At 45.3% G+C, this 13,124-nt stretch overlaps 1 protein-coding gene across 1 annotated transcript in view; it reads right to left on the bottom strand.

Annotated features, from left to right (window-relative positions):
- Positions 1-13,124, bottom strand: part of ANXA4 (annexin A4) — a 222,912-nt gene that overhangs the window by 42,687 nt on the left and 167,101 nt on the right. The window contains exons 9-11 of the mRNA XM_069618906.1: positions 7,719-7,812; positions 2,437-2,532; positions 1,557-1,615 (exon numbers count right to left, since the gene is read on the bottom strand). Coding sequence (XP_069475007.1) covers positions 1,557-1,615; positions 2,437-2,532; positions 7,719-7,812 — 249 coding nt within the window. The remainder of the gene's footprint in view (positions 1-1,556; positions 1,616-2,436; positions 2,533-7,718; positions 7,813-13,124) is intronic.

Below are 13,124 nucleotides of genomic sequence, written 5' to 3'. Positions count from 1 at the left end.
AAATATACAGCTAACATTCACCCTGATGACATTTCTGCGGGAAATTTTATATGCCATCCAAATCCTTGCATAGTAGGGAATTGGAAAGTACTAGAATGATTTTGTGATGATTTTTTTTATTTTTTTTTTTTAGTAAAGAGGCTTTACAGGATATGGATGTTTTTAGAAGATATGGATGTTCTTTTAGAGGATGTGGAGGCTCCCATTTTCTTTTGTATTTGAAAACCGAGGTTTGTAATAAACCAATTGTCTATAAATAAAAATGTCATTTAAGGACTACTTAATAATTGAATTGAGTGTTCAAATCGATACAAAATTATTCTCAAAGTACTTTGTTTTTTAAAATGAAAGCAAAACGGCCCCCACCCAAACACCAACGTGCTCCCAGCAGGTCACACATTGGTCTCAGTTACTGCACCCAGTTGTGCCTCAGCCCAAAGATAAAACAGTAGACCGAAAATAAAGGTTTTCCATTTTTGGTCCAAATGACTGATTTGCCCACCAGTCTTCCGAAATGCATACGTTTGGTACCACACGTCTGATACACGTAGCTAGCAACTAATGCCCCCAACCAGTGGTCCATGCTTCAAAAATAGAGGGAGCCAGCAGATCTCCTCCAATACTTGCACATCTATAAATTAAGGGAATAACATCTGCACTGCTACTTTGCAGGAATACAAATATCAAGACTGGACAAGCTGCGGCAGGCTGCTTTATCTTCAGACAACACAGTCAAGCACATGACTAAGGGAACAGCCAACCATGCACACAACTGTATATGCGGGGTATGACCTAATCTAAATAAAAGTAAAAAAAACGATGGGGAAGTGCGAGACCCTAAAGCGATTGAAGCAAAAACAAAGACACTGAATTCCCAGGCTTGCTTCCAATGGCCCGGTAGGAAAGATGTGGATTTGGAAACACTGAAAAATGAGAGTGGGAAGGCTCAAGTTAATCAGAACTACTTGCAATTGCTCTGTAGCCCACTGCTCTATTCCAGAACACACAAAAATATGCAGATCAGACTATGGATCTCCCCAAAAAGGGCAACCCACCCACACTAGGCCATGTGCCTTCTGCATGAGACTGAAAGAAACTGCAGTCATGTTTCTGCCTGATTTGGCATCAATGAGATCTAGCTTGGGACTCCAAGTAAAGTAAGCTCTGGGCCAGTGTCTGGACATTCCCATGCCCCTTCGGGCGACTTTGGAACACTGAAAAGCGACGGTTATTCATAACCACCGACAATTCTTGGGTTCAGGCTTGCATCCATTCAGCGTTCTGCCCCATTACAGAATTAACAAAACCATGTCATTCAGCATCGGTTACACTGCAAATATTTGCCTGATCCTTACTCTTCCCCATCACTCTGCCTTTCTGAGGCATGGACCTTAAAGCAAATTGTGGCTTCTTTAGAGCATGCGGGCGGGGATCCAACGCCCAGAGCCCTATGGGCAAGATAGCAATGCAAACCAAGAATGAGCACCGAATGCAACCTCTCCTCTTTCCAACATGCCCCAGGAAAAGCTATAAATAAATAATTCCAAAAGATTTACCTTCATGGATTTGTACAACCTTTCAGCGAAATAGGCAGGTCGATTTTTTATGCACATCACTGTAATGGAGAAAAGAGGCAGTGTCAGGTAAATGCACTTTTTAGTGTGGCTTCAAGGCGCTGTACAGACATTTTCACACTATGAGACCCAATGTAAATTCCATCATGACGGCCCCCCTCCCCTCACACCCCCAGCTAAAAAAAAGCAGCGAGCGTCCTGAGAAGAGCTAGGCGAGCCTGGCGAGGGTTCGGCCTGGCTAAATAGGGACTCCCGACCCTCATTTAGGGCCACTGCTTGGCAGAAGCCAACCTAGGAGTCCAACGACTCCCACTGTGGCTGCCCACCTGCCTGGTGGTGCCTCCTATACTGTGCCTTTGCCAGAAAAGTTAGCGGGGAAAAAAAAAACAAAAAAAACCAAAAGGGATTTGGGGGGGGGGGGGGGGGGGGGGGGGGAGGGCGCAGAGGGGTAACCCCCCCCCCAAAAAAATGATGAGTTTAAAAAAAATAAAAAAGAAAAAAGCCATGAAAAAACCTGCGATGAAAAATACCACGGCGAAATAACTTAGAACCGCGGGCGGGACCCCTACCATTCTGCACTAGGCCACAACCAATAAAAACCATTCCCAACATTAAACTAAAAGTCGGCTCTACTATCAAAGAGTGCTCATTTCATCTTGACAAGAATGGAGGTCTGGTTTGAACTTGCCAATATTCTAGAAGACGAAGGAGAAAAAACAAACACTTCTTTTAGAGTCAATAATGATTGTCATTTGTAAATGGGTAAAACCGGTTGTCTAATTTCCGGTCTTCAAGTCAGACCCACACATTCTAGACTAGGCTTCGAGGGACGTGTACAATAGGCCGAAGGTGCCAGACTCACCAACTGCCAGGAGGGCATCTTCCAGGTTTCCAGACATCTCAGATTTTATACTGGCTTCGATATCCTTTTTGGAAATCTTCTTGTATTCTTCAAAAACTACAAACAGAGGAGAGAACATTTATACATTTGAAAAATGTCCCTTTCAGATTGAGACGTTACCCGCCTTTTCGGCCGGAGAAGGTAGCCGCTGAGAAGTCAGACAATGGCGTGCGGACTCCACATCATGGTCCACACAAGCAACAGGGATGGGAAGCTTAAAAATAAACCTCCAGTTGTACAGACAAAAGTAAAACACTTATGAATGCACTGTTGTGAAGAAAACCCCCCACAGGAAATGGGGAAGGTCGAATGCAGAAACCAAGTCCCAAAACTGTTCAATATTGCTTTTCATGGTTATCAACTAATTTATATAACTAAAGTCAGAATACAAATAAGACTGGAACAGTTTTTATCAAGGTGCAACATTTCAAGTTTTATCCAACTAGCGAGGTATAAAGTTCACTGACCCTTATTGGTGCGATTAAAGTTCTGCGGGTGGCCCTCTGCACCCTATACCTTTAGCTACTATCTAGGGTGTGTGTCAGTAAGTATGCAGTTTTCCCCTTTTTACGGATTCTGGGAATGTGAGCTACTAAGTGATGAGCATAGACCATCTCACAAAGTTCTGCTTCTGGGATAACTAACTTTGTACAGTCTTTTAACGCTACAGCACGGATTGATATTGGCCGTTTAACACTCACAGTTGGTCCAGATTTGATCCCATGTAGTTGACCCTCTTCCGGGTAAATTCTCCTGTTAAACCAGCGTAGCCATAGCTTACCTGCCCAATTTGTACTGCAAGCTCCTCTCTCAAGTTAGAGTGTTATGTTTTAATGTACGATTGCTGGTTGAACGTTCTACATTTGATATTGTGCTTCAATATTTTACAGCTCGCTCACTCGCTGATCATCAGCCTCACTGTTCAACCTTTCTACCACAAATGTTTAAAGTGCCCCTTTTGCCCCCTTCCTCCCACATCCCTTATTAGAGTAAACTAGTGCAGGCTTCGAAGAGAGGATGGACATTGCCATCTGTGAATCTACCAAGTTCCTGGCCCGCTACAGTCTATGAAAGACTGACACCATAGTATGTGACAGGTACAGGAGCTTGACCCCCTTTAAGGTGTAGGGAGAACCTTCCCGACATGGGCTCGGCAGCCTACCAGGGAGAATTCCAGAGTCGTTCATACCCCAGAAGTGGGGTGAAGGAGTTGGGAGTGCCTTGTCCCTGAAACCCTGAATGATAATGTTGGTTCCACTGTGTAAGCCCAATTCCGTCTGGAGTTCAATTTTTTGCAGGACCTCAAGTACCAAAATGCCATGCAGCTTCGAGAACACAGAACAAATGGTTAAATAGTCACTGGTGATGAAAGCCCATGCGATTCAACAGTAAGCCTTCAGGGTGTAGAGAACCTACTACTTACCACGACAAAATTAGATGAATACCAAACAACCAATGGAGAGAGTAGCAGAGACCACAACAACCTGTGCATGAAGAGGGGGCAGGGCTAAGGGGTTTATGAAATGTTACATTGTTGGCCCACTCTCGAGATCAGGACCAAACTGGGGGAAGAGGGAGGCAAAAAGGAAACAGGAAGTCACAGGTAAAAAAAGGATCCACTTACACAAACCAGAGTGAAAGGATTTGAGTGGAGGTCAGGTGGACCGAGAAACCAGGAGGAGGGCTGAAGGCAGAGCACAGCACAGCACTAAAGTCTGTGGCTGAGGTGGGTGAGAGCGCAGTTAAGTCACTGAATGTTAGAGAGCACTACCACCTGTAGGATCCAAGCGATAATTGTGTGCGCCTTTGTGTGCGTTTTTTCCGTGTATGTATATGTGCGGGAGAAAGAGTTAGAGAGGATGGTTGTGGGAGATAGGCGAGTTAGATGGTGACGCAGAAGCAGGAGGCGGAGAGTAGTGGAGTATGGGGGAAGTGCAGGAAGTAGTTGATGGAGAAGGGGGAGAAAGTGATCGTCTCACTGGTCAAAAACAACATTGACGGAAAAGTACAAATGACAGCAAATCCTTCCCTCAAACTATTCCAAGACAACTGGTGCGGCTAATGGGACATCTAGTTTCCATGCAGATTAAGTCTTAACCAGTAACAACACCCCTTATATTATCCTTGTGCCAACAGCCTTGTCAAGAGGTTTATTAGGGTGTGAAGGATTGGATCCAATTTTTAATTGAAACAAGATACCCAGTTCAACAAAAAGCCTACAAAATTCTACAGGCTAATGGCCATGCAGGCATTTCACAGATATTACATTGCGTTCCTTGAGGGCAGGAGGTTGGGACATAAGATATCCACCTTGGTTAGCAAGGGTTGGAAAGCAAGCAATTCAAGCCAGGTCACCTGCAATAGGCACCATATCTGGGAAAATCCGGAGAGCACAACAAAGGGCAAAGTGAGAACAGACAAGGCAAGATCAACTAAAGAACCAAAGTTTACAGTGGGAGAAAGGGAGCACATTGATCTGCCTCACCAAGATCTCAAATGGGTCTCCCAATTTAGTAAGCCAATAAAATTCACAGCAGTATGGCCCTCCTCCATCTCAACTTCAGTTGGGAGGGTGTGGAATGTTGGGCAGTTAGCCAAGAACAATGAGTCGGTGTGATCAGGAAACAGTGAGGATGGATATGGGGCATTTACTAGCAGAGTTTAGGGAACAAAGTGTGCAAGTGGGCATCAAAGGATCATTACATAAGCATGAAGCTTTACTTTTCGAATGTACAGCTTCCTTTTGCTTTAATGGCAGGGTGGGAGCCCCATTCTCCACCGTGCACACTTCTGGTAGACTTCCACTTCCTCCATGCAGATGGTTTAGCACCTTCCCAATTTAGATTAAGTTACCAAAAGGGCATGGTTCAGTTTTAAGTGCCTTTTGCTAGATTTTCGTTTATTAAATTTTTTTAATTCATTCACCTCAATCATTTTGAGTCACAATGTCAGTTTTGTAATGCAAAGATGTTATGATATCCCACATAAAAAGGGATACGACCTAACTTCCTATTACATTTCTTTTACAAGGCCACCAGTCTGTTCTGTCAGTCGTTTGAGAATGTTTCCCCGACATGCTGCCGCTTTCATCGAACGGCAACCTGCCGGGGAACTACACACGCGGTTACTGCGCACTGAGGAAGAGGGACCAACGAGGCGGCCGAATGTAAGCCAAGGAGAAGGTTTGAGGATTGGTAGGGGGGTGTGTATGTGGTGTCTGTGTGTATGTCGTCACAAATGGGGGTGGGTCAGGGGAATAGGTCGGGGGTGCCCACTCACCCCTGACAAACTACTGTGCCTGGGGGAGAAGGGGCGCGGAGTGAACTGCAGCGGTGCCCCCCCCCCGCATTATAAAATGGACAGGTAATGGGGCACGGGAAGAGGTTTCCCTGCAGTGACGAAATCGCCCAAGCGTCGATTAAATCGGCCTGCAGGGAAACATCGTAGAACCTGCCAGTTGCTATGAAGAAGCTAGAAGGGGACATGTAGCACTCCACAAGCCCCCAAATAAATGCACATTAGCGGCACGTGTGGTCAGGGCATGGTTCCCAAAGAAACCACAGTTCAAAACCTACCCTTGCTTAGGAATGCCCAGAATTCCTTCCCGCGTTCCTTTCTATATAGAACCTGGCCATTCAGGGTGGAGGGAACACATACGAGTGCAGTTCTCTTGTTCCTTTGTGCATGGGTTGGTCACATCCAGGCAGTACAGAAACGCCTCAAAGCTCGACCACCCCCGACCCAAAGGGATGCTGGCTCTTCACACATAAGGGTACCAGGCGGTAACTGAAGGCATGCCTTCTAATGCACAGCTGCCCTTTTACGTGGCTGTCCTTCAGTGAATATTTCCTTTGACTTTGCAAGCCTTCCATGCATTATTTGACAACCCATCAATGACTTTCTCTATGAATTAATCTGCCTTCCTCTGGACGATAATTAAATGGGCCATGCATTACTACATCACCAAAGACAGTGCTGGACCATACAGGAACCGCACATGGAAGCAGCACAAACAATGCAAAGATATTACACTGCTCCCACATCTTGCATTGGTGATGCAGATGTGGCTCTTGCAGGGTGATTCTCAATTGATCATCTCCACTGCGTTTCCCTGCATTCAACTTCTTTACACAGCCAATCCTTGGCTCCCTCCCTACTGACAGTTGTGCTGGCAGTCTCAGATTATAACCCAGGGTGCCTAATAAATGCTCACAATTCTGGCCTCATCACTTTAAGGGCTTCTCAGGGACATCTCAGGCCATCACGCAGCCATGCTCCCATTAAATACCAGTACTTCCTTCCAAAGTTCTATAAACTGCCATCACTACAAGATTGCTCATTATAAGGTCATTTGCTTTTCTCTGCCATGATCAGCTTTCTGTTTGATCCCTGCCATTACAAACACACCTCTACACAACCATATTCCCTGGATCTCAACCCCATTGTATAGCCCCAATGTGTTAGTTCTGTGCTTTCCTTTCCCTCTACTAGTAATTTGTGCTCATTTTTACCCAGTTCTTCCTCCATAGAAGACTGTCTGGTGCATTGTGCCCCTGTCCTGGGTAACCAATAACTTGTACTAGCAACATAAGCCCACCAAGGGGAGGCCTGGCACATTATAAAAGCTTTCCAAAAACATTGCATTTCTTCCAGTTCTGAACTAGTGGGAAGCTCAAAAGCCAATTGCAAGACATTTACGGTGCGAGCCAGAGTTTAATGTTTCAAGTAAGGCCTGGAGATCAGCTGCATCTCAAGTTGGCTGTCGTCACCATCTGCCTTGCCTCTTATGGACTGCAACCATCTAGCCGCTCGAAGGGGTCCATCTGCTCAGAGACAGTTATCAAGTGGCTCAGGTGACAGATGGGGGAAGTGCTGGACCAATACAGCAAGAGGACTACAACCATCTCTAGTCATGTAGTTTTCACATTAGTGCTGTAGAAATGGGTCAGGCTGTAGGACGACTTGGGTCATCCATTGTAAAAATTATTTTAAAAAAATAAATAAAAAAGTTAAAGATGTGTTTGAGGGCATAATTTATACTTTACTGCTGTGGGAATAAAAGAATTCTGATTGTTAAAGTGGTTTGAAGGTTTTTATCACCCCTGCATAGTGCCGTGGTAGAAAGCCAGGGCTTCAGACCAGATGAAAGAAGGAGTCTCACAAACATGATTACAACCCAGTGCATTCCCAGTATGAAAATGAAAAGACTGCTACCCCACCGATCACAATAATGACATTCTTACCTTTCAGCAAGTGCTTCCTGTTCCTTGTGCAGAGGATGGACAGAAACTTCACCTCGTCAGTCCCCCACTTTTTCTCGCCCGCTTCATATAGGTCCTACAAGTAAAAACAAAATGCATCAGTCCTGGTACAAAGAAGCACAAGTCCATGTGGCTAAGACACCAGATGCACGCAAGATACCCTGAGACTTCCATCAAACAGCAACACCCCAAAGATATGCAATCCCTTCCATCAGCTCAAACAACCTGGGAAATTCCTCAGCAACAATGGCTGGCTCCACCAGCCACATGGAAATGCAATTTGTTTTTTGTGATGTGAGACCTTACAATGGATTGGGAGGGTGGTTTTAGTGCAAGATGTCTGAGATTGATACCCAGATAACATGGGAAGTGAAAATAGGATTCACGCAGAATTGTTTGGGCACTTGTGGTAGGTTGAGGTTGTGGTTACCTGTGGGTGAGAAAATTGTGGTACTGGGAGAATGGGTGCTTTGGCAAGACCACACCGGACTCTGATGAAGAGCCAAAGTAGACCCCGCCACTTCCCCGCTACCCCATGTAGAATGGCAAAGTATGCTCCTTGGAACAGAGAGAACATTGCATGAGTTTTTTCAGCATTCAGAGTCTGCCATGGGGGAGGTTTGGCTTGCTCACCATGTTCAAGGCTACACCTAGTTTGATCCTTGAGGAAGGACACTCAGCAACCACAAGACTGCCGATTCCTGAGGCTTAATGTGCTACAATCATATCTACATCATTTTGCAGACATTAATGGGACTGCGCACAATGTCTATCTGAAGACACCCGGCAACAGGAGACTGCAACACTCCGATGGAGGATTTTACTCTGGGCCCAAGAAAGTTGGTTTACATGACCAAACGACAAGAGCCAGCATCTGGTCCATTTTCGGGTCTTGTTCTCACTTGTCAGGCCAGATTATCAAACATTCCATTTCTTCTGTACACCAGTGCCAACATGACGTTACTGAGTGACCGGTACGCTCTTAGCAATTATAAAAAGAAATATAATCAGTGAATACCTGATCTCAGACAGGGAGGGAGGGAATAAAGTGTGTGATTATTAGATTGCGTAGATGACAGTGAATTGCCGTTTGTATGCACACACCCATGGGATGCCCCCTTTAGTAATATGATGTGGATATATGATATGGCATTTATTTTCATGTCCATCATTAATCTCACATTTACAATACAACAGAAAAAAAGCTACTGCAACAGCAAGTTTCAAGTGAACTCATGGAAACTATTGCTAAATATACATTCCTCTGTTCAATCATTTCAGGTAGTCCTAGAGTGAAAAGTGTTTGTGAAAAAATACTGAAAACCTTTTGTGATGGTTACCGTCCCTTCAATAACTTAGAAGTGCAATTGTGCCATCACAGTTTTTGCTGCATCGATTGTGTTCCCTGTTCAAATATGAAATGCATTTACATAGCATACATTACTTACCGTAATATTTATGATGCTTGTATCGGCTTAGATTCACATGCAGTGCATAGGCCGAAATCTAGTCGGAGTCGCAGAGTATTGCATGATGCGTTTTCGAAATTCGAAAAGGAATGTTGACTGGGCATGTTTGTAATACTATCCCTTGTTTGACGTGTACTGTACCCATGGTCCTTCACGCATTGAGGTTGTTAGGACCATCTGAAGTCCAACTAAGGGCGTAGTAAAACCATGCAACTGAGACAGTACAAGACTCCACTCTTAGTACAAGGCTGTACCACCCAAGTATATGGTAGCGCAGACAGAGCAACCAGGCGTGCTGAGTGAAAGTGTGTAGTGAGCTCCATTTAGCTGCTTTGCGAATGCGGTCTAATGGGACATTTGCAATAAAAGCCAGAGTAGCTCCAGTGCTCCTTGTGGAGTGAGCTCTTGGTGTAAAAAGGCAGTGTCTTGTTTGATAATGAATAGCATAATTGAATACATCTTACTATCCATCTGGAGATGGCATTCTTAGAAATGCGGTCTCCTTCTCTGCCTGGTGCTATGGAGACAGACAGTTTAACTGTTTTTCTAAGCGGTCTGGTCTTGTTTACATAGTAAAAGACCACCCTCCTCACATCCAGTGTGTGGAGTTTTACCTCAGCTGAGCTAGTTGGTCTCTGAAAGAAAGCTGGATGCTCAATAGATTGGTTCACGTGGAAATTAGAAATTAATTTAGGGGAGAACCTAGGATGAGTACGTAAAACCAAGAAAGGGTCCTGCACTGACAATGCTTGCAATTCACTAACTCTTCTTATGGAAGTAATAGTCAGTAAGAAGGCAGTCCTGCATGTCAGGTGTTTAAAGCTTGACTTATGTATAGGCTCGACTGCCCCCCCCCCCCCCCCATGAGCTTTGCTAGTACTACATTGAGATCCCATCCTGGTGGTGGGTTTGAAATAGGAGGGTGGAGTTTCTTGACTCCCTCCATGAATGCCTTAATGACTGGAATTTTCCACCACAATACCTTACTTTGAGAGGTGGTATAAGATGATAAAGATGCCAGGTGGACCTTTATAGAGTTGAATACTGATTCAGAGTCTAACAAGTGGAGCATATAGTTGAGAATGTGTGAAGGAGTACATTCTATGGGGTTTATTTGTTTAGACTGGCACCAAATTACATATCTCCACTGTCAAAATAACAGTGTCTAGTGTTTGGTTTTCTTGCCTCCTTGAGAATATCCATACACCGCTGGGGTAAATTAAGGTGTCCGAACTCTAGGACTTCAGGAGCCAGTCAGCTAAGTTCATCGATTGTGGTAGGGGGTGCACTGTTGCCCCATGTTTGGTTAACAGGTTGGTTACGTATGAGGGTTCGATGGGATCACACATCGCCAGTTTGCGCAGATGGGGATGCCTCTGGTAGGGGATCTCTGCTCAGAGAGTCTGCTAAAGTGCGGAGTACCCCTGGAACGTGTTGAGAGGATAAGAATATTCAGCGCCCAAGTGACCATTTCCATATTTTCTGTGCCAAGTTGGACATACTTGGAGAGTGTGCCCCCCGGTTTGTTGATGTAGAACATTGCAGTTGTGCTGTCTTCAGAATCTGAACAGACTGGTTCATCAGTTGCACTTCGAATGCTTGAAGTGCATTGAGTACTGGTAGTAGTTCCAGCAGGTTGATATGGTTCTGTGCAGTGATGTGTCCACAGACCATGTGCTGGATTTTTTTAAAGGTAATGAGCCCCCCACCCAGAGAGTGACGCGTCTGTTGTGACAATCGCTTGCGCTTTCGGATCGCGGAAGGGTTTTCCCCTTTAACAGATTTTCTCTTGACCATGAGCTTAGGCTCTGTACTAGTGTTGGCGAAGCGACCACTAGATCGTCCCACTGACCAGTTGCCTGAGACCATTGTTTCGCCAACCACTCCTGCATTGGTTGCATGCGCAGACATGCTTGTGGGACTAGTTATATGCACGATGCCATCATACCTAGTAAACTCATAGCTTTGCGTACGATTATCTGGAGACCGGCTTGATACTGGGGCATTTGCTGAAGCATGTTCTACAATCTTTCCATGGATGGGAAGGCTAAGCCTGTTCTTTTATCTAATACAGCTCCTACCCACTCTTTTGATGTGTTCGTACAAGACTCCATTTTTTCTCATTTATCGAGAAGCCCAATTGGAAGAGAAGATCTATGGTTCTTTGCGTGTTTAGTTTGCAAAGATGGGGAGTCTGTCCTGTGATCAGCCAGTCCAGGTAGGGGTAACACTGGGATTGCTTCCTTGTGCAAGTGCACCGCCACCACCGCCAGTACCTTGGTGAATACCCTTGGAGTTGATGCTATTCCAAAGGGTAGCACCTTGAATTGGTAGTGCTGGTTTGCTACTTTGAACCGCAAGAAACTGGGAGCATTGAAATATGAAAATATGCATCTTTCATATCCAATGTTGCCATGTAATCCCCCGTTTTAGCAGGGGAATTACTTCTTATAGCGTTGTCATGTGGAACTTTTGTGGCTTTACATAAGTGCAGGGCGCAAGTCTAATACTGGGAGCATTGCAAGATCTTTTTTGGCACAAGGAAGTATGTTGAATAAATACCCTTGTTTACCTCTTTGCATGGCACAATCTCAATGACGTCCTTGAGGAGCAGCGTGTTGACCTCTATCAAGAGGAGTTCTTCTCTTGATGTTTTCCTTTGGCGGGGAGAGAGGTTTGATGGCGTCCATAAGAGCTCAACGCAATATCCTCCCGCTACTGTTGACAACACCCACTTGTCCGTGGTTATTCCCTCCCATGCGTGGGTGAAGTTTGAAATCCGTCCCCCTACTGGGGAGGAACGGGAGGGGACTTTCAGCGGCCTGTTTGGGAGGTGTCCCTCCACCTCTGGAAGCGGAGAATCGATCTCTGCCGCGGGAACTGCGCTGGCCTCTTAGATAACCTAGGGACAGTGACCCTGGTTGGTGTTCCTTGACGCATTCTGGTTTTGCCCATAGCCAGAGCGTGGGAATTTTGGCCGCAAAGATGAAAATTCTTTCTGCCTCTTTGCCCAGTTCGTTTATTGGTAAATTGGCCAAGGGATTTGAGAGCATCATACTCCTCTTTGGCTAACTTCAGAGCATCCTCCACCACTTTGCCGAATAGTACAGTTGGTTCCACTGGCCTGTTAAACAACGTTGCCTGTGTCTCCAGCTTAAAACCGGATTGGCGAAGCCAAGCATGACGCTTGAGAATGGTTCCTTCTGCAATTATGCGTACGGCATGGTCTGCAGCATTGAGGTTGTTTTTTTTAACAGAATCGAGTTTTTTTTTAATTTTTTTATTTTTTTTTACAGACTGCTGGCAGTAGCCTTGCCTTTAGCTGCTACAAGGGCAAAGTTAGTCTTTAGAGGCTCTGGAGCAGAGTCAACAAGGGTTGTAATCTCGACCCATTTATTGCAGTTATAGCTAACCAACAGTGTGGAATTGTTGGCGATCCTAGCCTGGAATACTGCCAAAGTTGCTACCTTCCTACCTATGGTGTAGAGCTTCTTGCTCTCCTTGTCTGGGGGAGCTTCTGAAGAGGCCAAAGGTGTACCAGCCCTTTTCCGGGTAGTTGTGATGACTAGTGAATCTGGCCTAAGTGGTCCTCTGATATGACAATGCATTACTTACCGTAAAAGCATTTCTGATGGTTGCATCTGCTTAGATTCACATGCTGTGCATAGTCCGACATCCAGTGGTCACTGTAGAGTATTGCATTTTGTTTTCGTAGTCGAAAAGGGGATGTCGACAAGGCGCGTCTGTAACACTATCCCTATAGTGACGTGCATTGTACCCACAATCCCTCATGCGTCGAGGTCCCTCTATTTTTTCTGCCCTGAGGGAGCCTAAAGATGTGAGCGAGTACAGAAAAGAGAGAGATAGATAAAGGATGTCTATGTTCCTTCCATCCGAGCGGGGAGGAAGGGTGGGCGCA

Source organism: Ambystoma mexicanum, chromosome 10 (genome assembly GCF_040938575.1).
Source record: "Ambystoma mexicanum isolate Mex_15411 chromosome 10, UKY_AmexF1_1, whole genome shotgun sequence".
Classification (NCBI taxonomy): domain Eukaryota; kingdom Metazoa; phylum Chordata; class Amphibia; order Caudata; family Ambystomatidae; genus Ambystoma; species Ambystoma mexicanum.
This window is presented reverse-complemented; position numbering and strand designations above follow the sequence as displayed.